This window comes from Seriola dumerili, unplaced genomic scaffold (assembly GCF_002260705.1).
Source record: "Seriola dumerili isolate Sdu_G_001 unplaced genomic scaffold, Sdu_1.0 BDQW01000105.1, whole genome shotgun sequence".
Lineage (NCBI taxonomy): Eukaryota > Metazoa > Chordata > Actinopteri > Carangiformes > Carangidae > Seriola > Seriola dumerili.
Window position 1 is genome coordinate 4,257,894 of NW_019174360.1, and position 27,558 is coordinate 4,285,451.

General features: G+C 43.5%; 1 protein-coding gene across 1 annotated transcript; it reads left to right on the forward strand.

The window, feature by feature from the left end:
- Window positions 1-167: 167 nt before the first annotated feature.
- LOC111222703 (lysine-specific demethylase 6A-like) lies at window positions 168-27,018 on the forward strand. The gene is made up of 30 exons (XM_022746519.1): window positions 168-581; window positions 719-782; window positions 8,356-8,464; window positions 8,859-8,908; window positions 9,469-9,527; window positions 10,717-10,837; window positions 11,362-11,416; window positions 12,288-12,322; window positions 13,076-13,169; window positions 13,378-13,504; window positions 13,809-13,907; window positions 14,229-14,448; window positions 16,042-16,179; window positions 18,261-18,392; window positions 18,518-18,586; window positions 18,701-18,808; window positions 19,425-19,820; window positions 20,141-21,024; window positions 21,818-21,947; window positions 22,064-22,169; window positions 22,279-22,484; window positions 22,624-22,685; window positions 23,054-23,128; window positions 23,259-23,407; window positions 23,527-23,641; window positions 23,731-23,918; window positions 24,387-24,528; window positions 24,623-24,749; window positions 25,534-25,704; window positions 26,262-27,018. Exons 1-30 carry the CDS (start codon window positions 403-405, stop codon window positions 26,289-26,291), a joined length of 4,440 nt encoding a protein of 1,479 aa, XP_022602240.1. The 5' UTR covers window positions 168-402; the 3' UTR covers window positions 26,292-27,018.
- The last annotated feature ends 540 nt before the right edge of the window (window positions 27,019-27,558 follow it).

Consider the following 27,558-nt stretch of genomic DNA (forward strand, 5'->3'; position numbering starts at 1 on the left):
AAAAGAATGATATAGCAGGGAAGTCATATGGTAGGATGCAGTCGCTCCTATTGGCTGAAGAGGGAGGAGAGGGCGTGGCTACAGCGGCGCGTGGGTTCGCTTAGGTGACACAATTATAACAACTTTATCTTCGCGGCCGAAACGCATTTTATTGTGAAATACTCACATTTTGAATATTGTACTCAGTTATTCTCATTCAGATAGCGGCACAAGATCACTTTGTGATGAAAGATGTGACGACTGAGGAGCCACCCGGAGAGCGCTTCTGTCCCCCCGAAAGGATTTACTATATCGAATCGCATCTTTTCATCCTGGGAAAAAGTTTTTGATCATTTTGTTTTCTTCAGTTTTTCTTCTTTGATTCGGCGGAGCCACGCGTTTGTCCCCGCGTCGCGATTTTCCATGCAATCGTGCGGTGTGTCTCTCGCCGTTGCTGCCTGCGCTGCTGCTCGGAGTCTCGGCTCGGCTTCTTCTAGTGGTGATGAGGGAAAGAAAATGGCGGCGGGAAAAGCGAGTGAAACAGAGGAGGACTTTCCGACACTGACAGCCCAGGAGAGGGACAGTTTGGTCGGGATCGACAGGTCGGAAAAGTAACCCCTTGCACTCACATACACGCATAGTTTGAAAATGAATTGTTTTCGTTTCTCGTATGTCGAAAATGTCTCTGAGCCGCTCTGCAAGTGATACTGAGCCGCCTATGTTGTCTTCTTGTTTGCAGCTCACTGTTTGGATTTCAGAAGCTTCATGAAGATGGCGCCAGAACGAAGGCCCTGTTGATGAAGGTAGCAAATCTAACTGGATGTATTTTACAACCAAGCAGCATCCTGATCAACAGGACTTACTCCAACCTCCTAGCATGCATGGCAGTGAATTTGCTCTCTAAGTAGCAAGCCAGTCTGAATGCAAGTGGCCCACTCGCTAAGGAGACCAAGGCCAGCTAGCCGCAGCCCCTCTTTTAGCCATTCAGCTAGCTTGCTGGTTAGCTACTCTCATCCGATGAAGAGCGACCCTGCACCTGCGGCTACGCGGTGTCGCTAGCCAGGATAGCCAACTAGCTACGACTCTCTCGGCTTAACTAGCTTGTTAACGTTAACGTATGATAGCGTTTGTGAGGCAACCGCCCTTCCCTGTTAGCTGGGTAGCTATTCCATACAACGTATGCTTGTGTACTTGCAATCGTACCACCAACAACACAACGTCGTCACGGTTTTGTGTAGCACATTGATTACTGGAAACATTGCACTCTAACGAGGAAAGTTTTATGTCGTCGTGAGGTTGTTTTGTCGCAAGCGTTGCACTCTCACATCCAGCCTAAAACATATAAGTATCCTTTAAAGGCTATAACCCTTCCATCGTTGGTAGAAGTAACGTTAATGTTGTAGCCGTCTTCCAGGGTGCACCAAATACAGCTTTCGCGTTTACGTTATTTGGTAAGGTTAGCCAGTACCCGTATGATTTGCATAGACCTGGCATGTTGGCCACAATGTGGTGGGCTAGGTTGTTTTTGTGACATTGCACAGCTCCACTGAAAATACTTCAGGACGCGTTCAAGTCGTTTTTCGTTTGGAGTCAATGTGAACGAGTTGACAAACGTTACAAGTAACGTTAATGGCTGGCTGCCTGTCCAAGATGGCGGGACATGGCGGAGTGACACTGATAGCTGTATTACCAATTTGATATTAATATATTGCTCCGGATCGTTCGTGTGTTTCTGAAGTGTTGTCTTAAGTTTCCGCTAGGATCTTGGCTCATTGTAAAGGCGTGTTCCCTTTGCCGACTTAGGTGGTGTCAGGATCCTTTGTTTACAGTTTTCATTGCCCCTCTTTGGTTCTGCATGCACTCTCGGACTAGAAAGCTACGTGATAAAACAGGCACCGTCCACCTGTGCTGAACACACTGCTGGGCCAACAAAGAGCAAAGCCTCTCTCTTGTAAATTTATCTTCAACTGTGGATGATGTATTGAAGATGGTGCTTTGACAGCTCGTGGTTTGAGGGGCCATCCACGAATCTGCTCGCTAGGTGGTGTGGGATACCTAGGAAGTGTAGCTGCTCATCTGGCGTTAGCTGCACAGAAGCAGCAGAAAGCACTGGTGTACCACTCTTGCTAAAGAATATGAACAGCGTGCAATGCAACCAATGTATTTGGCATGAATCAAGTTGGGCACTTCCTTTATTACAAAGCAGAGCAAGCTTATCAACTTGTGTTACTTCGCTCCCTAGTAGGATTTTAAACAGTGCTGATGCAGTGGTATAACACACATTTTGTTGATTTTAAAAAAAAAAAAAAAAAAAAAAAAAAAAAGTTTTAAAGTGTTTTATATGCTTTGTCTCATAATTTCACCAGCCATCTTGAAACAGCCCACCCTGTTGTGTAAACTGTTTTGTGACATACCCCTTGGAATTGGTTTGTCAGTGGTGCATATTATGGGCCATGTCACTCAGACAACCTCTTCACTCTTGGCGCAAACAAGGATTATTTTATGCCTCGTGATGAATGTGTTGCTGACGACAGTGGTGTTTATGGTGGTTGTAACGTTTATAACAACATTGTCAAAGCCAGATCTTGCTACAAGGTTAGCACATGTTACAAGACTTAACTGTTACATAGAGGTGCTACGGGGACTATGTATGTCAGGTAGCTAACATGGACTTGAGATGATACAGTTGTGTCAAACAAAAGAATGGACCTCTGTTTATTGACCCCACACATTAATACCAAGCCAACCTATCTAGTGAGTGACATTTTGTTGTCAGCAGGGCACAGACTGACCCTACTAAGCAAATCAAGTGTCAGCAAATGTGACAGAATGCTGTCTTTTTTAGTCAGTGTTGTTATAGCATTGTGACTGCAATTTTACAAATTTCTATATGCAGCAGAAGACTGAAAGACTATTCAAATAAAATTGATGTTGACAAAAGGGAACAGCTGAGAAGTCATATCTTGTTACAGCAACAAGTTAACTTCCACACAGATATGCAGATTTTCAATTGAAAAAGAGAACAGACTGTTGGTATTGAACATGCTATTACCCAGAGTTGGATCCATAGAGAGCAGCAGAAAGTAGGAGAGAAAAATGGCATCCCTATCACACTGATACCAGACTATCAAATGATAGAAAACGCAGTATGACACACCATGGAAATGCTGATTGTTAGGTCAGTAGTTTAGGTCAACTATATTAGTGTGGAATTTTTACTTTATGATTATCCCCAGAGGCAAGAAACCATTAGTTCTGGGTGTTTAAGAAACAGAAAGCTTACTGTAGGTCTTTCTCGGCTGCATTAAAAAAATCTGGCTGTGTTAAGATACAATGCATTTGTGACACATTGAATCCTAATAGTTTTCTCACTCGAGAATGGGTTTTGAAAACAAAATGGCAAATGAACCAGAACGCGGCCTCACAAGCAGTTAACTTCGTCTGTCTGACTCCAGTCAGACAGACAGTCTGTATTTGGGTGTGCTTAGAATGATTAAAAACATTCAATTTGCAGGAATTGTCTCATTTATGTCACATTTTTCATTCGAAAATTTTAAGGGATTCTCTATGATTCCATTTCTGCTCATAGCTCATTGGTTTTGAGTGACTACCCTGTCTGGCACTTTGGAGTGGTCGTGTCGCTTCACTGTTGCTTTGTGTACATGCAGATAACTGTGGGTTCAACATTGCTGACAGAACTAGGTCACTGTATCACCAACAGTAACTAGGCTGCGTGCGTTTCCTTGAGGTCAGGAAGGCCACACCGAAAGACATGCATGTTGGTTATTACGCCTGCTTTTGCATTGCCCTTAACTAAGGCACTGCACTGTGGCTGACCTCTGCCAAAATAGTTATGATAATTCATCTGCAGGGGACAGCGTTTCTCTTATAGCATAACTTAAATAATACTATTTGCCTGCAGCCATTAGCATATTATTTGACTCAAGCATGCACACAGAACAGAAGCTAACTAGTGTATGCACGTAATGAGTTTAAAGATAGATTTTTAAGTTAGACAGAAGGGTTGTCAGTGTCGTCTGAAGTGGCATGAAACTGAAAACATTTTGTTTCACTTCATTTTATCTTCGGATGCACTGTTGGGCACTGTTGCCTCACAGGGTCCTAGTTTGAAATCAGTCAGGGCTTATAGACATGCCTGGTCCGTTAGAGCAAACGGGGCCATAGCATCATTTAACAATCCCAGCTACAACATAATCTGATAAAATAATCTGTTTCAGATCTTGGTGTATTGGTTCTGATTGAGTTAAATTGTTTGATAAGTTAATAGCACTGTCTGCAAAGTAGCTGATCTCATGATGGAAAGCATGTGTGAGTAGCTACAACACTTTTCATATTGTATTGCAGTTGTCTGTACAATATCTGCAGATTAACAGACATATTTTGGCTAATCCAGTGAATTAAATAAGCGACCAGTAAAGGTAAATCATCACGAGGATGCAAAAAAACAATATTACTGTTAAACAATTGTTAAAGCTTTGTGCAGGTCCTGCTCAATGGTTGGCGATGGCCACATACAGCCCCAGACATGAATGGAATACTGTAGATACTATGGCATAAAGAGGATGGCAAAATCTCTTAAAAGTAAAAGGTTTATATCGTCTCACATTTTTTGTCCTACCACCAGCCCTACCTGTGCAAGGTGGAAAGATCCTCCCTACTCCTCAACATTTTCAGTTTCTTACATAATGCTGGTTAGCTAGCCTGTTGCTCGGTGTATGACCCAGTTCTCCACTTACTAGAAAGTGTAATTGCTGATAATAGTGTTTACATTCTTTGTTTTAGTCTGTGTCTAAAAGGGTGTGCATATTCTCAAAGTAAACCTAAATATTCTTTCAGATCTCATCATGATACCACAGGAGAATTGGTGTAGGTGTTTCTTTCAAGCTAGTGTAGATATTGTCGGGAGTTAATGCATGGTTGATAACATAATGCCAAAGTACACTTCGATGCTGCCTTAAAAACTGGCAATGTGCTGAAAGCCAGTTTTACCAACTCTCATATTATTGCCAGATGGGAGTTGGAATTTTTGCTGAGTTAAAGAAAGTGTATGACTCAACTGCTTGGCAGCCTTAAAGACCAAGAAGAGAAAGATAACATTTGTGCTGTTTGACATGACACCTAAATCCCAGGTAATACTGTCAGTGTCTCCACAGGTTTTAGTATGATGTTGCTGTGACTCAGCGCCTGGCAAATCTGAATTGTACTTCTGGGAAACTTTGCACAGGTTGATACAAAATGAATGACATAAAAGTACTGAGTCAGCAAAGTCCTCTTCTACAAATCAACCACTCAGACCAAAATAACTCATCCATCTAGTTTTTTTTTTTTTTACATCATAATTGACTCTAAACTCATGGTGTTTTTGAACAGACCTGTATGTGAACAGGGAACACTAGTAACAGCAAATTCTGTGCAAATATTTTCTGATTTAGCAGAAAAACTCACTGGTGAACTGTTTTCACATGCATTTGTGTCTACATGCAGAATAATACTCTTTTCTCAGTGCAAGGGTAGATGGGCACACTTAGTCTACATGTTGCAGATTAATAAAAGGCAAGTCATCAGACAAATATTACCGTATCCATGATGATGGAATGGTCTCCCTCCTGAATATAGAATATACAGAAGGTTAGGCTCCATTTCAAGGAAGAAATTCTAGAAATAAATGTCTAAATTGTTACTGACATGTTAAATAGTGCATAGTTTCAAAGCAGTCTGGGTTTTTATCCCCATATTTTAATCTTCTTTCAGTGAATAAAGTTGGTTTTATAAGTATGCATCATGTGACTTTGTGCATACGCTCCAAACCCATGTAGCTGTTGTGCAGCTCCTCAGAAATGTAACTATACGTCAAGGTTACGGTGATGAAGTGGGAACTGCAAGAACTGTGACTGGCCAGCCTGGGCTGCTTGTGTTTTCTCTTAGTTCCCGATGCCGCTGGAGAGTGTTCACAGTGATGACAACACTAAAGAAGATGAAGAAAAGCTCAGTAAACTGCTGCTTTTTATAAATACAGATCTAGAAAAACCACCCTCCATTACCACAGTCACTGTTTTCTGGTACAGTGAATGATGGAATGGAAACAGTGATTACACGTAGTAGCAGCCTATTTGCAGTCGTCTCCTAGTCAGTAATGAGAAAATGCACCTCACCATCGTCGCTGCAATCACAAAGTGGATGGAAGAATGAATATAATAAAAGCATGACAAGGCCTAAGACAGTAAAATACATTCATCTGCTGCTGTTGTGTTGGTATCAACAGGTAAAATCTTACACATACATATCAAAACGTACGTGGTTGTAATCCACTGTGGGGCTCCTGTTAACCATTCACTTCAAGCATAAATCCAGCTTTAGGGACAATTCTTACTCCATCTCTCACAGTTATGTTGTATATGAATTACCGGCCGTATAAATTGCCACTGAGTTGAAGTGATAACGCCTGTGATAATGACAGAGGACTGCTGCTGACAGTTGTGTTCTTAGGACTGATCTGTCTTCTGAGTACAATTTCTACATCCTCATGACTGAAGAGCAAGAACTTGCCCTGTATCCTACATGATGTGAAGAAGTACGAGGTCTTCAACCTCTCCATCACTCAGCACTTAGCCTTTCTGTCATTGATTTTGCAGCTGCATCTGCTGCATGTGGTCTTGGCAAAGAATTTTAACTTTTCAGTATCTTGATAACCATGTAGAACATATTTGATTATGTAACTGTGTTTTGGCATTGGCAGCACTACCCACCAAGGACAAACAGCAGGCGTTTGTGTGTGTTTTGAAGTTTACTTTCCCATAAAAAGCGGTTGAGGTTGATCGTCCATAAAAACTGAGATGAGAGGTCGAGAAATTGTCCGCTTCTGTATGAACTTGGAAGCCTTTCTCTACACTGACTCATGCAGCTGCCTCTCCTTGGCTTTGAATGGCAGAACGGCACTTGGCATTGGGGACCAGCTGACTTATCATTGATGTGATCTCAGTGTGGCACCAGAGAAACTGGACTGCCAGGGAGGTCACTCCTGTGTGTATTTGCCTTGGTGGGGAAAGGAACATGGACAATATGTGTTTGATTTCTTTTTACAGTTTGGACCGGTCCTGCGGGCTCAGGTTCCCATTGGCATCTCAATTTAACTGAATAGCTAGAGAGCAGCCTGTAGCCTGCTTCTCAGGGTACATCAGCACAGGCCCAGCAGCCATTTAAATATGCTTCCATCGACTGTTGGCACATTGACTGTTGGCACAAAGACATTTTAACGAAAAGATGTGATGCTGCCGGACCTGCTCTGTGTTCTTGGGATGATTGTTTAAATTGGACAGTACAGAAATGTATTTTGCTTTGGACTTTGAATTCTCTTTGACAGCACTGTATCCCAGTCCAGTCGTACCAGTGGAGATTTGTTCAAACTGTAGTAACTACAACAGGCAGAAGACTTTCAGCATGTGTGTGTTCTCATATGTTACGTTTCTGTGGATTATCTACACTGAGGCTCACACTGGACTGTCTGTCCATTCTCAAAGTTTGAATTTTTTAAAATTATTTTGTTTGCAAAGACGTTTGAATTTTGAATGTGAACTACCTCAATAGAGGAACTTTTCCTAGAACACCAATTACCAGCATTATAAACAGTTAAACTGACTGGAGATGTTCCCCAGGTGCTGCGTTGTAGCTGCTCACTGTGTCTAAATAGTGAGGATTGGTGAAATGCACAGAACAAATTTTTCCCATGGGATTAATGACAGCAATAAGTCATCTGTAACTGTGTCACTGGTGATAAATGGTGTTGTTTGCCTGCATGGAGGCTCAGTGAGTGCACTAGGATCGTCACAAAATGGTTAAATGTGGGGAGGAAAACATTAGTACACAAGCCTGTTGTGTATCACATACAATGGAGATACTGCACACTGCTTTTTTAGCGAACTGGTAAAACACTGCCATACTGCATAGATCTTGTTGTTTCAATCCAGTTCACAAGCACCCGCCACTGTTGTATATTTTTTATCAGGCAGGAAGATCTGTAATAGAAGAAGTTTTAAGAAAAAAAAAGAAAAAAGCCTCAAGCTGCCTTATCTTCAGCAAACTTCATTCCAGAGTTAGGGCTGATATTTATCTGCTGAGAAGAATTTGAGTCAGCCTGGCCAGAATTAGGGAGCTGACGTCAGCCATGCTGTGACTTTCAGAAGTTCTGTGTGAACTCTCTATTCTCTCTCACTTTCTCCCCACATGTTCTTCTTTTTTTTTTTTTTTTTGCATAATGCAGACATGGATGGTTACATGCTTTTCCTCTCGTATCGTGCATGTATGAACATCTGACAGATGCACACGGTTGAGCCAGTTTGTTTTTGCCCCCCTCCCCAGGCTGTTCGCTGCTACGATTCGCTCATCCTTAAAGCAGAGGGCAAAGTGGAGCCTGAGTTATTCTGCCAGCTCGGCCACTTCAACCTCCTCTTGGAGGATTACCCGAAAGGTGAGTAATCTCTCCTATTCATCTGCACTCAAGTGGTTTGTACAGTCATCCATTCCTCACACGTCTTTGTTCAGAGATACGTAGTCAGTTGTATTGTCTAGTCTTCATCTGTGGTTTGACAAACACCTCAATTACCACATCTCTGAGGACCTTCCTTTGGTTTTGAATTCATTTCTGAGCACCTAACTAACCTAAGATTTTTATATTTTTAAGTGTTTTTTAACTTTCATTACAACTTTAGGGACGTAGGCATTTGTGCAGCTAGTTTTCCCATGCACACACAGCGTAGGCATCTGCAGACATGCAGCTGGCTCCATTCCAGCTTGACATAAATGCTGACTACTCACAATCTTTTCTTCGATTGACTCTCAGCTTCCCTCTCATTTGATTACAGCGTTATCGGCATACCAGAGGTACTACAGTTTACAGTCAGACTACTGGAAGGTAAGACACACACACACACACACACACGTCTACATGCTCACTTTCTCCTTCAATTACACACACATCAATGCTTTCTTTCCCACACATTCATTCGTTCATACACAGGAAGCATGTATGGTCTCATTTGGGTTAGATGCTGGTGTAGGATGCGGTTTCAGGTTTCATGTCAGTCTTTTTGAACTCTCTTCCTGTTAAGGTGACACTGCGGTGAGAGTGATTGCTCATTATTGGTTGTTCTGATTGCTGAACTCTGGCAAGTTAGAGGCAAGGTTATGTAATATGCACAGCTTTAGTTTACAAATATATTACGTGTTTGAGAGACATGACTTGACTTCTTCAACAGGGAACTTTCTCCCACCAATAGAATTATATATTTTTTATTGCACACTAGCGAAAAAAAACAGATTATGCTTTTCCAGTTACAGTTTTGATAACTTTTTTGAGCAGGTTTAATTTTTTTTTAGGTTTGTCAAACATTGAGAATCTGAAATGTGTTTGATTTCCTGTAACAATTCACTAATTGTAGTAATGACCTTGCACCTTTTTCCCATCCCACCCAGAATGCTGCCTTTCTGTATGGCCTGGGAATGGTCTACTTCCACTATAATGCCTTTCAGTGGTGAGTACCAACGTTCATTTGAATTAATTTGCATAAAAACAGTACATATTAATGAGTCGGTGGTAATTAAGGGTGTAACAATATTCCATTCTTGCGTACAATTTCACTTGAATAATTCCACATTAATACACAGAACTCCTTATTGGCTGAGAAGATGATGTGAGAAGATCAATACCTCTCTCAAACCTCTGCTGTAAATTTGCAGCTAGTTAGCTTAGCTATTTATATATTCCTATAAATATAATATAAATGAGTAAATATAAATTGTAAACACTTGAAATGATTTCTTTTAATTTAAGATTAAACTAATGGACAGAGAAATATAAATAATACACGGCGCATGAATCACAACACATTTCCACCTGGAGTCGGGTGGAATCAACCTGTTGACGCCAAAGTGAAATCCATTCAGGAGCGGTTTCTTATCCACAGAAGAGCATCTGTGCATGTGAGACCAGCCTTACATGGCTCAGCATGGCTATGCATGTGTTGTTACCAGTTGAAAAACTGCCTTTTGAGTAAAGCTGTCCCATGTTGTTTCCATGGTAACGCCACAACCAGACAGGAATCTGTTCTGGCTGGATTACCAATAAGAATCAGCCAGTTTAAACCTCTGGACAGATGAAAGGCATAATGAAGCAAGCATGGGCTAGTGTTGGCAATGGCTGCTGGTGAAGACTGTCAGAGGCACGTTCACCCATAAATATTTCGAAAATGCTGGTAACTTTGTTGAATTTCCTACTTACTTGCTACATTTCTTATAGCTCTTGCAGCACTTCAGCATTAAGCAAATGAAGCTTGCATTGACTAACTTTCCGCTGCAACATTAGTTGATTCATCTGATTGTGAAGCAACAGCAACACAGGCTAATCAGACTTGAACCGGTCTCTCAGTTACTGTGTAAGGAACATCTTTAGTATTCAGTTCAAGATGGCACACACGCAGCGTGACTTGAAAGAGCAGCAACTGTGTGACCAACAGAATGAGCTGCAGCTTTGGTTGTGTTCGCACCTGTTGTTTGGTTCCTTTGGTCCAGAACAAAGGAACACGTTAACTTTGGGTTCCCACAGGCTTATTACAGTTGAACTGGAGCTACTACAATCCAGTCTTACTCTATGTCTTATCATCTGTCTCTTTTTGATAGCATCCCCCTTCCCTTTCTTTATCATTTCCTTCATGTCTCCTGTAGGGCGATCAAAGCATTCCAGGAGGTGCTGTACATTGACCCAGGGTTCTCCCGGGCCAAGGAGATCCACCTACGTCTGGGTCTCATGTTCAAAGTCAACACAGACTACGAGTCAAGCCTAAAGGTAGGCCCAACACAAAGCTTTAATACACATTCCAGGTTTAGAGTCATGGATTTACCTTCATATTAAGACTGAGAACTGTCAACACTGATATTTGATTTAATTTTCTCCAACCAACAAAAAGAATAATCCGTATAAACACATGTAGAAACCGTGAACACTTCGTGTCTAAAAGGAAAATAGTTTTACGTGGTTGGCTTTGTCAAAATGTCCTGAGCTGGCTTCAAAATAAAGGTATACCATAGCCTTTACTGTGTAATGCATTTATTATGAAGCACATGCAGGAAGTGTGGAGTTATTGTCAACATCAAAACGAGCTTACCGCCACGAGTGAGTGGAGCCGCACAGAAAACGACAGGGCTCCCACTGTGACAATGCCATTGACTGAATTGCTGCAGGCAGCTGTTGATAAATAAAGCGCTGTTATGCACAGTGGGTTACTTTGATATGGAAAATTCAGACAGTGGTGAGAAAAAACTGACACACTGGATGTGCTTTTACTGATTTCTACCAATTTTCTCTCACAGCATTTTCAGCTGGCTTTGATTGACTCCAACCCCTGCACTTTGTCCAAAGCTGAAAGTAAGCAATGTCCTTCATTTATTATGTGTGTGTGTGTATGTACATGTGTTTAATGAGTATATTAAGCAATACAATGATTGCATGTTAACTTTTAATAATAGATAAAAGAAATGTATGAATAAAATGGGTTTTTTTTAAGATCAGAACTGTATGTAGGGCAATTTAGAATGATGTCCTACTAATTGTAGATTTAGTATTTTTTCCCTTTATATGCATTACACATAACTTTATTTATTGTGATATAACTATCCTTTGATTGAGCTTGGAATCTCCTCCGCCTGCATCTCATTGTGTTCACCGTCTGCTGTGCAAGTGTTAGATTATGGTCAGCTGCTGGGGTTCAGTATAGTGAGAGCACTGCCTTTATTTGATATGCTGCTGCCATCTCATCTCTCCCACCCCAGTACCTGTTACCTTGGCGACAGCAATATCCATTTTTGCCCATCCTCTTGCTGTTTGCCTTTGCCTCATTGTGTCCCCCCTCGTTCCTGTTCTCACTAACACTCATAGCAAGGGCAGCCCCCATCTTTCTTCCCCTCTCTCCCTCCCTCTTTTTCTCTCTCTCTCCCTCTCCCTCTCTCTCCCTCTCCCTCTCTCCATCTGCTGAGAGTCACTCAGGCAGCTTAGATCAGACACTGCAGCGCTCCAGACAAAGGAAGGTGCTGCCAGGAGCACAGCTACCTATCTGGTCTGTTACACTTAATGTAGACGGGCAACCTTGGGTTTCTGACACCTATTTATTGACAATGCAGCACTACTTTTCAAAGACTTAAAGCCTGTGGGGAGTACTGAGTCTGACAAGGGGTGGGAAACCCTTCTTAAATGCTAAATTACCTCTACCTAACATGTTTCCTCTTCTTTTCCTTTACAGTTCAGTTCCACATTGCTCATTTGTATGAGATTCAGGTAAGTGTTTGCTCTTTTATTTAACCTTTGTTTCACTTGTTTGTTCTCAAGGACACAAGACATTTGTTTTCTTTCTGTCATTTATGATTGTGAGCATGAGTGCTGCATGCTGATTGAATGTCCAATGCTAAGGCTGTAGCTTGTAACCCAGCCACCACTGTAAAATCACAGGGCATCTGAATGCCGGGGAGAGCCTCGTTTTTCTGTATTTTGAACCAGGTGCTGACAAATTAAGGAGGGAGCAGGGTGCGTGCATGAGTGGGTGGCATGCGGGAGGGGATAGGAGATTACTCTCAGCCGATCGACGGGGTTGCCACGGAAACAAGAAAGTCTGTCTCCCCCTCTTTTGTATGCTGGTGGTCTCTCTCTCTCTCTCTCTCTCTCTCTCTCTCTCTCTTTATTTCGGTTTCAGTAGAGAGGTACAGTAGCTCTCAGCAGCTCTGGGAGTAGCAGCACTTCGCGACTAATGTGTTTTTTGTGCTGTATCAGAACACAGCGCTGCAGCAAATCTTTGGATGCAAAAAGTGTGACTAAATTTGGGGGGGACCAGGCTGATTATGTTGGTGTTGTGATGCTGCACAAGAGTATTGAGTATCTGAATCCATGATGGTATAAACAACTTCAACCTTTTGTAATTTGTGTTTTGTTCTCTCTCTCTCCCTTCACCACCCTCTCCCTAACCCACTCTGTTCATTTCTTGGCACACCCCCTCTCCCATTGATCTCTTTGGCCCCCTCCCTTCCCCATATCCAGAAGAGATACCGGGCTGCCAAGGAGGCCTATGAGAGCCTTCTGCAGACGGAGGATCTTCCTGCACAGGTGAAGGCCACTACCCTGCAGCAGCTAGGTAAGTTGGTTAAGTTGGTGTGTAGCCTTTATTTTGATATTTTGGGGGAACGTCGTTTTCCTGTGAAATTGAGAGAACTAAACTTGGTTTTTCTTTAGATATTATTGGTGCTACATGTCATTTAGTCGTTTGGGTTTTAAGTGCATTTCTGCAAATCTTAAATTGAGTCAGCATTTAAAAGACTTTGTCCTTGGCAATTAATCTGCAGGCTGGATGCATCACACAGTGGAACAGCTCGGGGACAAAGCAACCAGGGACAGCTATGCCATCCAGTGTCTGCAGAAATCTCTGGAGGCCGACCCCAACTCTGGACAGTCCTGGTACTTCCTTGGCAGGTACGTCACACACATGCATACACGCACACCGTTATAAGGTCATTTAATTGGTTTTCAAAATTTTTGTCATTTGCCTAAAAGGATTTAAATTCATCATCTCAGATGTACTTGAGAGAGAAGAAGTCATTCTCCCTGGCACATTTGCAGTGCTTGCAAAATTAGTCAAGGGAATATGTTAGGGTTAGTTTAGGGTTATGAAAATGTATCCATCTATGTATCTATGTATTTGTTACTTGACATATTTTATGTGTTGAAATGTTTTCCACATCTGTAGCACAACCCTGACACCCTGTGTCTCCTGCAGGTGCTACTCTAGTATTGGGAAGGTCCAGGATGCCTTCATCTCCTATCGGCAATCCATTGACAAATCAGAGGCCAGTGCAGATACCTGGTGCTCTATAGGGTAAGGATCATTTAAGTGTCTACACCAGAGACTGCAGATTAATACAAGCTGTTACTGTCAACTGTAAGTTTCTGAATGGACATTTGTGAATGACCCTTTCAATTGTTTTCTAAATCTGTCCATCCAACCTTCCCCCAACTCACCCCTCCTTCAATCACTTCATTATCCCTAATATTTCCATTGTTTTTTGCATGAAAAACACTCATTTCTCCTCACTATCTTCATCATCATTTTCACTCCCGCCCCCTCCTCATCATTCCCTCTCTCTGTACTCTTACTTTTCTCTCCTTACGTCCCACCCCTCTCCTCCCCCCACCTCAGGGTGTTGTACCAGCAGCAGAACCAGCCCATGGACGCTCTGCAGGCCTACATCTGTGCCGTGCAGCTGGACCACAGCCACGCCGCCGCCTGGATGGATCTGGGCACGTTGTACGAGTCCTGCAACCAGCCGCACGATGCCATCAAGTGCTACATCAATGCCACACGCAGCAAGGGCTGCACTAACACCACCGCGCTAACCCACCGCATCAAATGCCTGCAGGTGGGTGGAGAGAGGAATTTAAAGCAGCAGGTGCCAAGACTATGGCTGTTTGGATGCAGCTTCAATCTGATAATCCCATATATGAAAGAGCTGTGATGATAGTTTAAATACAATATACAGGTGTGGTACACCTGTAAAATGTGGCTAAAATGGATGCAGTGACCGCAAAGTGACCAAGGAAAAAGGAGGGATGTCCCCGAGTTGTTGTTTTTTTGCCCAACGTTAGTAAAGCAGTTAAATGCATTAAGTAACTGTAGCCTGCAAATATAATATTTTTTATTGTGTCCTGTCCTAGTATTTTGTGTAAAAGTGTTGAGAGAAGAACGTCAGTGGTTTTCGACACTGCTCTGCTCGGCGCTAACTGACGCACGCTGTCGTATCATTAATTACATTTGCTGGCTGCCCTCTATTCGTGTTCTGTGCTCTGCAGGTCACTCATTCAAAGCGTTTTCACAGAGCTCAGTTGGGTGCATGTCTCAGCAGGCGTACCCGCTCAAACAAAGCAAAGCATCACTAATGTAGCAAGATTTTTATAGCTCAAAAAAAATGCCTGGATCAGTTTGGGACATCCCTAAATGAAGTTTGCCCCAAAATGTTTTGGGAAGCCTCATGTGGATTGTGGGCAGAATGTAAACAGAAGAAGAAGCAGCATTAGCAGAACCCTGTCACCAACCAAGAATTGAATCTGCCCTGATGCACTATAGTAGTGTGACAGAAAACAGGCGCTCCCGCGAGCATAGGGAGGAATACATGGGATCTCTTGGGGGTTTTCCTGTGTACCACCACCATCACACTCTCCTGCCTTTTGCTGTTCTTTGTTAACATTCCTGTGAGGCCATGGCTGTGTTGAATCAGTCCACATATTACTCCACAGGGATGTCATTATCCTATTAGGCACAAAGGAAACTTTTGAATCCAGAAAACTCAAATCAAAATGAATTCAGGATTCAAAATAGAATAAAATCTGGTGGCGTTGTATTTTTTCTGGGCTTTATTACCTCTCATTCTTTCAAGACCTTAACTCATGCTAAACTCCAAGTCTTTTGTTGCCTGTGCTGTGCTGCATAATATAAGAAAGAGGAAAAAATAATGGGATTATTTTAAGGATTATTTATAAAGTTTTCCCCTATTCTACCATAGATTTAACAGCTGGGGTTCTAACGATCCCCGTATCTCATGTGTTAATTTATTCATCTATATTTTTGTCCAAGCAATGTCATTTTCCTTTACATATGCATGAAGGAATGTTGCATTTCCACCAGTTATGTTAGCATAAACTCATGGCATTAAGACAAGCTCAGCTGCTTGTTTTAATGGACGTGTAACTGTGTTTGGGAATACTGTTGCTGAATGTCATCCAAGTAGTAATACCTCCTTGTGTGGTTGATGCTGTACATGCCTTAGGTATATTAGCCAGCCAAGACACAAGTTTGCATATCGCTGTCAGTTTCCAACTTAGCTTCACTTGTGTTGTAACTTCTACCTATTTACCATTGCTGATCATTTCCTTGTTTTGAGGTCATCGTTTTTTTAAAAGAAAGCCTTGTGTTTTATTATTTTTTTGTTTTTTCACGTCGTTTTCCATTCCCCTAGGCTCAGTTGAGTAACCCCCAGCTCAGTAGCCTACAGGGTAAAAGTAAAATGCTCCCTCTTATTGAGGAGGCATGGAGTCTACCAATCCCAGCTGAGCTAACCTCCAGGCAGGGAGGCCTGAGCAGTGCACCACAGCAGGTGAGAGACCAGATAGAGCAACTTACACCTCCCTCCCCATCCCTCCCTCCCCTTCCTTTGACTGAGTGCACACTCAGACACATAGGCACTCATACACATAATCGTAATGTACATACAGACATACCTACAGGTCAACACAAGCGCATGCACTGTTGTACATACCGACGGGTAACACTTGAGCTTAACTCCAACCTCCACACTGTGATGTCTAAAGATGCCGACAACATGCACAAAAAAAAAAACTTTCAATGAATAGCTAATTTTTTTTTTTAACTCCTCTGCAATGTGAAAGCAGTTACATGCAGATCAGATGGAGACCTTGACTTCAATGTAAGCACAGTTTCTGCTTCACGCTAAGAGAAATTGAATGAGAAGTTCTACTCTGTGTCAGTAGTGACTGTAACATGTTAATGGCAGCTTTATAGCATCTGTTTTGAATGAGGAGGTGTCCAGCCAAGTGTTACCCAGTCCTGCACTCCCTCTCTTCTCCACAGCACAGTAGTCACTCGGCTTCACCCATCACGCTCAGTTCAAGTACAATAAGAAAATAAATCAACAAAGCACTTGTGCAGGCTTTCCTTAATTCTTTCCCATCCAATTTCTTCTTCTATTAATCCTGTTTTTAATCTAATGTGGTATTCAGGATTACAACCCCTGCAGTTCATTGACAAATCCAGTTTTAGGAGGCAAACTTGTTGAACTTGGACCACACTGTTTGCTCTTAATCTGCTTTGGTTTAGACCGGGAGAGATTGGCTTTCTGAAGAGATTAAAATGCTGTAATTCTAAATCAAGTGGCTGTGTTTCTAATTCTCACACTCATTGACGTTTGGCCTTTTTGACTCTGCTGCCCCAGTGTGATCGGTGAGGTCGTGCTGCCGTAGATTGCACCCAGGCTTCCCATTGGCTCTGTCCATCTCCCCCCACCCCCCCACCCCCACCCCTTCAGTAGTTGACCTTAGATGTCCTGCAGCTGCTCACAACGCCCCAGCAACGCCCCCTAGTGTTCCATTACCACTCCATTCATTCATGCTCATCATACAGTAGATGCGAGTGGTTCTGGTGTGTCCATGTTTGTGTGTGTGTGTGTGTGATCACTGTTGTGTTATTGACTTGTAGCATTGGAATATGTTGATGTAGCAGCTTTGACTCGGTGAGAGTCAATTCACTGTGAGACCTATTCCAGTGTGAATGAGTTTGGAATGTGGACGTTATGGATGGATAGATTTTACATGGGTCGGATGTGACTTATGTTTTTCAACTGATACATGATGAGAAATGATACTTGATATTTAACAAAGCACATACAGATTATAGCAGCTTTTAATTGCTCACATTTCGAAGTGCAACGTATGTAAACGGTGTATACTTTCTGTCCCATTAGGATAAAGAGAAAATAACTGAGGTTTTGTTAGACTAAATTTCCAAGCGGTCACATCTGGCTCATAGGCTTCCTCAGAGGTAATGGTAAGGCTCTCAGTGTGTGGAATGTATAGTAATCGTTTGCTTTAAAGGTCGAGTTATGCTATTGTGCCCTCAAACAGCTGCAACTCCCTTATATTGTCTGACAGTGTAATAAGGAATACACTGAGTTGCTGTGAAGGATTGCATTGAGAGTCATTGTAACTGAGTGCTGCAGGTGTTGAGGAGAAGCTGTAGTGGTGAATTTCCGCCAGCGTTCCTCTGAACAGGAGAAATGCCCCGGGGCTGTTGTTGCTCTATGAAGCAACACCTTCAGATACACAGGAATGTTTTGCTCTTAATGTCCTGCTTGTTTGTTTAAGCGCCAACACAGAATGACAATATTGCTCTCCTTTTTTCTCTTCCTTTTTCTCCATCCCCTGCTTTTCTTTGCCGTCTGACCTCTCCCTCTTGCCGTACTTTGTCTTCTCCCTTTTGCTGCTTTACGTCTTGATAAATAAACACGATCCCTCTGTTTTATTTTTCCTTTACGTTTGTGTTTCCCACACTTGCTTCGCTTTCTTTCCTTTTGCTCTATTCCATCTCCTTCTGTTTTCCGTGGCCTTTATGCATTTCTTTTGCTCCCCTTTGCCTGCGCACCCGCCATCCCCTCTCCTCCAGGCTTGTAAGCCCAATCACAGTGCAGAGGGCGGGGGCTCGGGTCAGTCTCTGCCCCCTCACGTGGGCTCACTGGGCCAAGCAGAGGACCAGTCCTGCCCAGCCAAGAGGAGGAGAGCCTCCAGCCCTGCTAAGGTAAATATGGCACTGACAGCACCATTTAGCTGCTTTCCTCTCATAATGGGAGTCATGCATTTTAAAGTCTGTGTCCCCAATTTGAATTATAGACTTTAAATTTAATGTAATTTTTCAATCTCCAGGGTGATTCGTGGGCCAGTAATCCAGCACAGCCGGTTCCCAACTGGTACCTCTCCCCACAGAAATTACAGGTTGGTAACATCTCGTTACCTCGTCTCTTTCTTTATTCGTAATCATCTGAGCAGAGGCCACATCCAGCTTCCACTCGTATGTGAACTATGGGTTTTATTGCCATCTGTCTTCAGGTGCTGGAACAGTTGCGGAGTAACCGGGCCAGCCTGAAGCCCCCACAGCTTCAGATGCTGGAGCAGCTGGAGGCTCAGCTCGCCATGATGCAGCAGCACCAGCACCAGGTACAAATCTACAGCCTCACATACACACCAGAGATAAAATAACACGTTGTCATTCACTGTATTGCTCCTGGAAAACTACTCCTCTGGTATGTCAGTAAGGCTCAAACAAAGCATTTCATATATATAACACTCTTACAGGAATAGCCTGCCATCTTCATACATGATACACATACATACCATGGGAAAAGGAAAAATCAGTGGCACACGCACAGATCACGTTTCCATAAACATAAACGTGTGTGTTGGGTAAACCATGTTAGAATAAATAAAATCATTGATTGAGACAGTGTAAACGCTGCATTATTTATGGTGCTGTAGTATTCAGGCATGACTCAGGATACTGAAATCCTGTGTGGGCGTTAAACCGTTGTGGTTTGGCACGTGATTCGCTACAAATGAGTGCAGTGCAGTGTAAACATTGACAGGTAAGGAGGCGCATGTCATTAAAAGTGTGTTTTTCTTACTGACTTGTTGGCAGAGCTCGCTCATCAGGTTCTTCTACAGTGTTTGCATAAACATAATAAAAAAATGACAGACAGTAATTTTTAAGCTATAATTAAATGTCTGTAACAATGTAAACTGTTGTGATTTATGGTTGTTGTATTTTCTTTTACAGATGAGACAGAATGCCTCAGGAGGTCAGGTGCGCCCCTCTCTCCCCAATGGCCCCACCTCCAACTCCCTCCCCTCCCCCAACCCCAGCCTCCACCCCACCCGGCCCCACCTGGGACCCCACCGGCCCCTGTGCCCGCCACAGTCACTGGCCAACGGGCCTGTGGGCCCTGGGACACACGGACCCTTGGACTCCCTCCCTGTGGGTGATAATAGTAAGAATAGTAGTAACAGTAGTAGTAATAATCAGCCAGGGCCCACGGACACAGGACCCAACGGAGACGTGCCTTACCTGCAACCTGCCAGCAGCGGCGACGCAGCACTGCTACCTCACACCTGCACAAGCACGCAAACACAGGACGCCACGCCGCACCAGGCCCTGCACCTAAACTCCTCTCAGGTGAGACGTCAAGCACATCTCCCTCTGTTGCTCAGCTAAGAAACATTTATGGATCTAGTTCTGTTTTATCTGACTGACGTCTTTGGTTCTGTTATTAAAAAACCCATCAAGTGGTTTCATGAAACAAACTGTTAAATCCCTCCCATGAGTCTCCTGTAAGTTAAAGTATGCAGGAATTCTTATCCACAGTCTCTGGTATTGAATCAAAAGCTGTACAAAATATTGTAACCATGGTAACTTGATTAATAATGACATCTAAGACGAGTCGCACCTTCTGTACGTTTTACTTCTACTCTTAAGTCGCTCTCTTCCTCCTTCAGGGGCTTCAGAAGGGGTCTTTTCCACATGCGACAGGCTCCAGCAGTGAGGGGGCCTCCTCTCACTCGCAGACCCCCAACTCCACCGGCCCTGTACACCCCAACAATCAGGTTGGACATTCCACTAACGCCCCATCGCCACGGCAGCAGCCTCACAACCACCTCCCATCCCCTCCCTCCCTCCCGCACTCCTCTACCTCAGGTGGAGCAGCACCCGGTGCGTCCGCTACCAAAGATAGCAACACCGCAGCCGCCCTTGTCACGGCAGCCGCATCCCTCGGCAACGGAGGCTCCGAGGGCAAGACGCCATCGCCACTGCCGTCAGCCGATGGCAAAACGGCACAGGCAGACGGCCTGGCCAATCACGTCCACTCGGGGGATGGTGGCAAGGTGGCAGAAGGTGGCGAGAAGCCGAGCCTTAGCGCAGACAATCCTAGACTATCTGCCCTGCTGGCGGGGGGGAAGGGCCCTAATGAGGGCGAGGGACCGTCAGAAGGGACTGTATCCACAGCATCCACCACATCCGAGTCCCACAAGAAAGTCAACAACATCCACCCGGCCGTCCTGCCCTCCACCCCCCACGCGCAGGGCAGCTCGGCTGCCTCCTCGCCCATCTCTGCCATATCCACCGCCACACCCTCACCCAAATCCTCCGAACACACCCAAACAGGCGCCCACAGTCCCGCCGCCACCACAGCTGCTGCACCGGCCGTGAACGGTAACGGCAAAGGAGGTATCTCTGAGGACTCTCAAAGCCCACTGAAGGCTGAGCCGCCCACCGTCACCGGTCTCAAAGCTACGCCTCCACACGGACACAGCACATCATCATCATCGTCATCTTCAATATCCATCTACCCCAGCTCCACAGACGTGCTGAAGGCCTGCAGGTGAGCCAGAACTGCCCCATTGTCTTTCACATTGTAGTGTTCTGCACATTCTCGGCAAGGAAATTATTGTTTCACAAAAGACAAGATAACCCTCAGTCAGGCCACAACACAGCTTTCAGTTGATAAGACCGACACCGGGTTTCTGGAGTGACAAATTCTCATTGTAGCTTTTTAACATCCTGCTCACTCAGGCTGCTTTATAATCAAGGGGAAGCTGATAGATTCTTCAGTTTGACAGTGTGTGTGAGGAACAAATAGAAATGGTCTTGATCGGTCGTGATGAGTGGCTGCATCAGCACTACTGAGTATGATGTCTGAAAATACCTTCACCTCACTCAGTAATATAGTTACATGGCATAGTTTTGATGGGTTTTTTTTTTTTATTATAAAAAATAAAGCATGACAGTGTGGTTAGATATATTTCTTGCATGTTTTCTAAAATGGATTAGATCTGAAGTCGGGTTTTATTGTGTTTAAAGTCGGTGTATAAATTAGAACGTTTTTGTTTTGAAGATGTCTCCTCCCAGTGGAAAAGCAGAGAAACTGCAGAACCACAGGCAAATGATTATGTAACTCTAAACAACACTGAAGGCCACCGGGCAGTGTTGTTGCCATGCAGATATTATTCAGCTTGAACAGCTTCCTCCATTTGGTTGCTTTTTTTTTTTTTTTTTTCGAATGTAAATGAGTCTTTCTTTGTAAAACATGACATTCCACGCTGCATGTAGTTGATGAGTCAGTGTCAGTGTTCTGTGTGCTGACTGAAAACATCTTCTGCTTTCTCTGCGTGCAGAAACCTGGGGAAGAATGGCCTCTCCAACAGCAGTATCCTCCTCGATAAGTGCCCCCCGCCCCGGCTGCCCCCTCCACCCTCACCAGCCCTGCCCAAAGACAAGCTCAACCCTCCCACACCCAGCATCTATGTGAGCATAATCCAGACTTAAAATGTCATTTAGTTGCAGTTTAAACGTAACGTTAGGATTTTATTTTTTACCTGATCTGTCTGGATCTGTTATCTTCATGTTTTCTGTCTGACCAGCTGGAGAACAAGAGGGATGCTTTCTTCCCTCCGCTGCACCAGTTCTGCACAAACCCCTCCAACCCCGTCACTGTCATCAGAGGACTGGCTGGAGCTCTCAAACTGGGTAAATGCATCGTTTATAATGCCTAATGCTGAATAACGCAGCGAGCGGTCCAATCATGTTGTTTACTCTTAAGTTCTAAGTCTAAACAATGCTGCCCTTTTCTCTGCAGACCTGGGTTTGTTCTCCACTAAGACGTTGGTAGAGGCCAACCCGGACCACCAGGTGGAGGTCTGGACTCAGCTCTCTCAGCCCGCTGATGAGAACTGGGACCCGACCGTCACCAAGAAAATGTGGCGCTGCGAAAGCGCCCGCGCCCTCACCACCATCGCCAAATACGCCCAGTATCAGGCCGCTTCCTTCCAGGAGTCCCTGCGGGTCAGTTACGCTTTAACTATATTCTCATCGAGGATTCAAGTTTTGCATAATTTCAGGGAAACTGGAGGAAATATCTGATGATAAGAAATATTCTGTTGTAGTATATTGTTGGTTTAATGTGTTTCCTGTTTGTTTTCAGGAGGAGAATGAGAAGAAGGCACTAAAGGAGCCCTCGGACACAGAGCCAGCATCAGCAGAGAGGTACCTAATGTTGTTCTTTATAATAATTAACCTTACTTAGATTAGTCTTCTCCATGAGAAAGCTCCAGACTTGGTTTGGCCGAAGTATTTTGAGGAATAGATTTAAAATGACACCAAAAGCCAGACAATATCCAGTCTCGTTTTTGGCATGTGAGCCACCACCCAACTAATTATATTTCAGACACTATGTCATAATGGTTGGCACCCCTTCTCTGAATCTCTGCTACATCCTTTTTTTGCTCAACTTTGTGCAAACAAGTTTTAAGTTTTTTCATTCATTTCTACTATATGGATGATTGGAGGGTAGAGACCTCATTAAACAGACTGTATGTGGCTAATTATAAATTCTATTTTTTGTGTTGTCTCAGTGTTGCACGCAAAAGAAGGGGGCCGTTAAAGCACATCAAGTTTGGAACCAACATCGACGTGTCGGACGAGAGGAAGTGAGTGTGGATTTGATCTCACTGTCTCATCGTCATGTCTTCAAACTGATTATTTGGTGCCTTTGAGACATTTCAGCTTCAAAGCTTTACACTGTGATCTCATAAGCTCATAATGATCATTCTGTACCAGGTGGAAACAGCAGCTCCAGGAGCTCAGTAAACTCCCAGCCTTCGCTCGAGTTGTATCAGCTGGCAACCTGCTCAGCCACGTGGGTCACACCATCCTGGGTATGAACACGGTTCAGCTCTACATGAAGGTCCCTGGGAGCAGAATACCAGGTACTCTCTCTTACTACTGCTGATACTACTACTACTATTACTACAGTCTGTGATGTAGTCTGTCAGGTGTACATCAGTTCGGATGTGTAGATTTGAGGAGTTTGTGTTTGTCCCTCCAGGTCACCAGGAACACAATAACTTCTGTGCCGTCAACATCAACATTGGACCAGGAGACTGTGAGTGGTTTGCGGTGCCTGAGCCTTACTGGGGAGTGATGAGCAACTTCTGTGAAAAGTAAGATGAACTGAACCTTTCTCTGCGCTCCCCCCTCCTTCACTGAATTCATATATCATCACAGTTCTCTTCCTCCTCATCACCTGCAGGAACAACATCAACTTCCTGATGGGCTCGTGGTGGCCCAACCTGGAGGACCTGTACGAGGCCGACGTGCCCGTCTACAGGTTCATCCAGCGCCCGGGCGACCTGGTGTGGCTCAACACCGGCACCGTGCACTGGGTGCAGGCCATCGGCTGGTGCAACAACATTGCCTGGAACGTAGGACCTCTCACGGGTACGCACTGAATTATGGGATATTGGTTAATGTTGCAGGTGCAGGTGCCATTGTGATTATTCCCCACATCCATTCCTTTGTTTGTCTTTGAGCACTTAAGGCAACAAAAAGAACATTTGTTATACGTGCCCTCGTGGAAAACTATGTATATTTACAAACCAAAAGGCAGCCGAGGTTCGCAGTCGTGTCAAACAGGAATTATATCTGATATGGTGACCTTTCCTGTGATGTTTGAAATGCTTTTTAGCTGATTATTGACCTTTTTAGGTGATTACTGATCTGATTACAGCAGGATTTTATTTCCTGTCGACACCAGCTGCATTTTCGTCAGCGACAGAAATAAGGAGGCTTCTGTATCAACTAGTGCACCTGTTTACACTGTCCACATAATGGCTCTAGCTACACTGGTGCTTTAAATGCATCGCTACCGCCCAAAACATCTTTTTGTTTATTCTTCTGTGTTTTCAGCTCACCAGTACAAGCTGGCTGTGGAGCGTTACGAGTGGAATAAGCTCCAGAGTGTCAAGTCTATGGTTCCCATGGTGCACCTCTCCTGGAACATGGCTCGCAACATCAAAGTGTCCGACCACAAGCTGTTTGAGATGATCAAGTGAGTCACAGCATGCGTCGCGTTCAGCATATTGTGTTTGTTTGGATCATATGTTTGACTCTCTTTAATCTAACTCTGTGTGTTCCTGTATCAGGTACTGCTTGCTGCGGACGCTGAAGCAGTGCCAGTGGGTGAAAGAAGCCTTGGCGACAGCCGGCAAGGAAACAGTACTGAGACCGAGGACGAGGGACGAACCGGCTCACTACTGCACCATCTGTGAGGTCAGTGAAGCACCAGGAACATTTCAGCTGCAGGGGTGTGAGTTTTAACAGGATTTCACATCTCTGCAGCTCACACTTATTATCTAGTGGACGATAATTGTCTCGCCGTGCGCTTGTTCCTGCTCGCATCCTGAATGAGACTCAACACCCTACATGTTAGCACCACAAGTATAAGGGGATGAATTGAGGACCATAAGACATTTTGGTTGCTTGAATTTTCTCATGTTTTTGACATTTCATCCTGCAGCTGTGAGGTTTGTCACAAAAAGAAATAATTTCAAAGTGCAGAATATAAGTAACAAGTAACACAGTACATGTCAGTATTACTTGAGGGAGACATTTATTCTACAGTTTTGCAGTTTGCTGTTCCATTAATTTTGGACAGCATCAAGACTTGTGATCAGTTGGTCTACTGACATTACATTAAAGGCCGACTCAGTTTTTGTTTGAGCTAATTAACGGCTGTGCTAATGGTTTTATTTGAATGCAGGGCTTTCAGCTGTTTTTGTAGAAATGTCTCCACATCCCATTCAGCAGCTGCTGTCATTGTGTCCTCGCAATTGTTCCATTACTCACTGTCTGTGCAGCAGCTCCAGGATCTGTCTGCAGATGACATCATCACTGCAGCCTGTGTCTGCAGTTCATCCTCACTCAGATTCACAAATAACAGCTTGGAGTTACAATAGAAGTGACATGGGGATGAATTTTGCCTTAGGTTGAAGTTATTAAGAGTTTGTGCCACCCATTAAATGCATATATGTGTCTGTGTGTGTGTACTTTGCAGGTGGAGGTGTTCAACCTGCTGTTTGTGCGCCGCGAGCTCCTCTCCAAGAAGCAGTACGTGGTCCACTGCCAGGACTGTGCCAGGAAAGGCAGCGCCACACTGGACGACTTTGTGGTGCTGGAACAGCACAGGATGGAGGACCTGATGCAGGTCTACGACCAGTTCACATTAGTAAGTCCGCAGCCTGAGGGAGAGCTGCACACAGTTCTTCTTTCAGAGGGAAAGAAAACTCAATTCATTTATGTGAAACAATTTATCTCAAATTTAATGTTTAAGGTGTTTGAAAATCCAAACTTTTTATAATGCTGATAGTCAACAAGTTTCCAATTTCATTTTATGTGTGAGGTACAAAATGTAAATTAATGGCATTTAGTTTCCTATCACTGCTTTTAATCTACATCCCAAACCAAGTCAGGGATGTGATAAAATAAAAGTCTGTCATTCTGACTGGAGAATGGGCGCGGCTCCTCTTGGAACTGCATCAGTACAGAAATTTGAAAACACAAGCTTAGAGCTAGATGTTTATTGCTACTGATTATCAAGCGTGACTTTGTAAGTCTCTGTGAAAGTTGTTTTTCATACCATAATAATACCAGTGCACCTGCGATACAACGGTTAAAGTTAAACTGCTCTTTGTGTCTATGCTATATTGACCTGTTGACCACAGAGGCCTCAAGCTGATGAATTCAATGACCTGACTAATTCTCATGTGTCATCTTCCTCCCCAGGCCCCTCCTCTTCATTCATCTTCATCTTGACATTAGTTGACACCTCTTTCTTCTTCTGCTGTGGAGCCATGACGCCCATGCACAGGAACTTGTATTAAGATTTAAAAAACAGAACAAAACAAACATCTACATACACGGACCATTTCTGATATTCAGGAAAGCCAAGGCCGTCTCCCCACCCTCACCACCGCCCCTCCCATATGGCTGGTCTCCATAGCGACGGCTGGAGGCTGAGTGTGTCTGTCTATGCAACCTGTTTGAAGTGCTGGGGCCTGGCCCTTCCAGAGGGGGGCGCCACCGAGCTCACTAACAGGACTCGTTTCTCTCTTCTCCCTCCCCGCCCTCTCCCAGCCCCCTCTAGTGACAATGGTTCAGCCCTGTTTTAATGGAGGACTTAATCAAAAACGGTTGGGAACAGGGGGACGAGGGGGAGGAGTGGGATTCTTTAATGCGTGATAAAAATGTTTTGTAGATACTTGTTAACTGTCACAACTGGCAACACCACCCGTAAAAGACTACTGACTTGACAACCTTTCTCTCCCTCTCTCTCTCTCTCTCCCCCTCCCTTTTTCTCTTTTTCTATTCTGGTAACAGGATGAAATGTTGGCTTTGATTTATAGATTTCCCCCAAATTTTCTTCAGTTTTTCCTTATAAGGAGCACTAGCCTAACTGGTCATTTTCTATGGTAGATAGTAATTTTAAGACTCTTTGGACAGCAAAATCTCCAAAAAAATTTGTAATGTGAAGAGTTTAGGTGAGTTTGTTTCTTTTATTTCTTTCCTTTTTTTCTTTCTTTCTTTTTTTTTTTTTTTTTTTTTTTTACAGCTTTTATGTTTTATCTTTGTCTTGTTCTTTTCAAAACTATGACATTTTGTTTGTTTCTTAGGTAAAAAAAAAAGAAAAAAACTTCAAAAAAAAAAAAACTTACTAGCCAAGTCACAAAGAAAATGGGTTGCACATAGACTGATGGAATAAAAGTTTAATTTGTGATTTTTGTTTTGTTGTTTCTAATCTTGATGTAAATTTAAACTATTTATAAATACATATTTATTGCTTGAAAATATTTGTTGATGGAATGCTGTTATTTTTTCCAGAATACCTGCCATTAAATTTGAAGGAGTTTTGTCATTTTAACACAACTCCTCTTACATTTTCTATATATAAATAAAATTGCTTAGCAAGCATTGTACAGAAACGGACATTTAAAATTGTTTTATTGTTTGAAGAATGTTTTATGATGAGTCAATAAACACAAAGTTGTCAAATTATCCATGCTCTATGGCTCCTTTAACATAC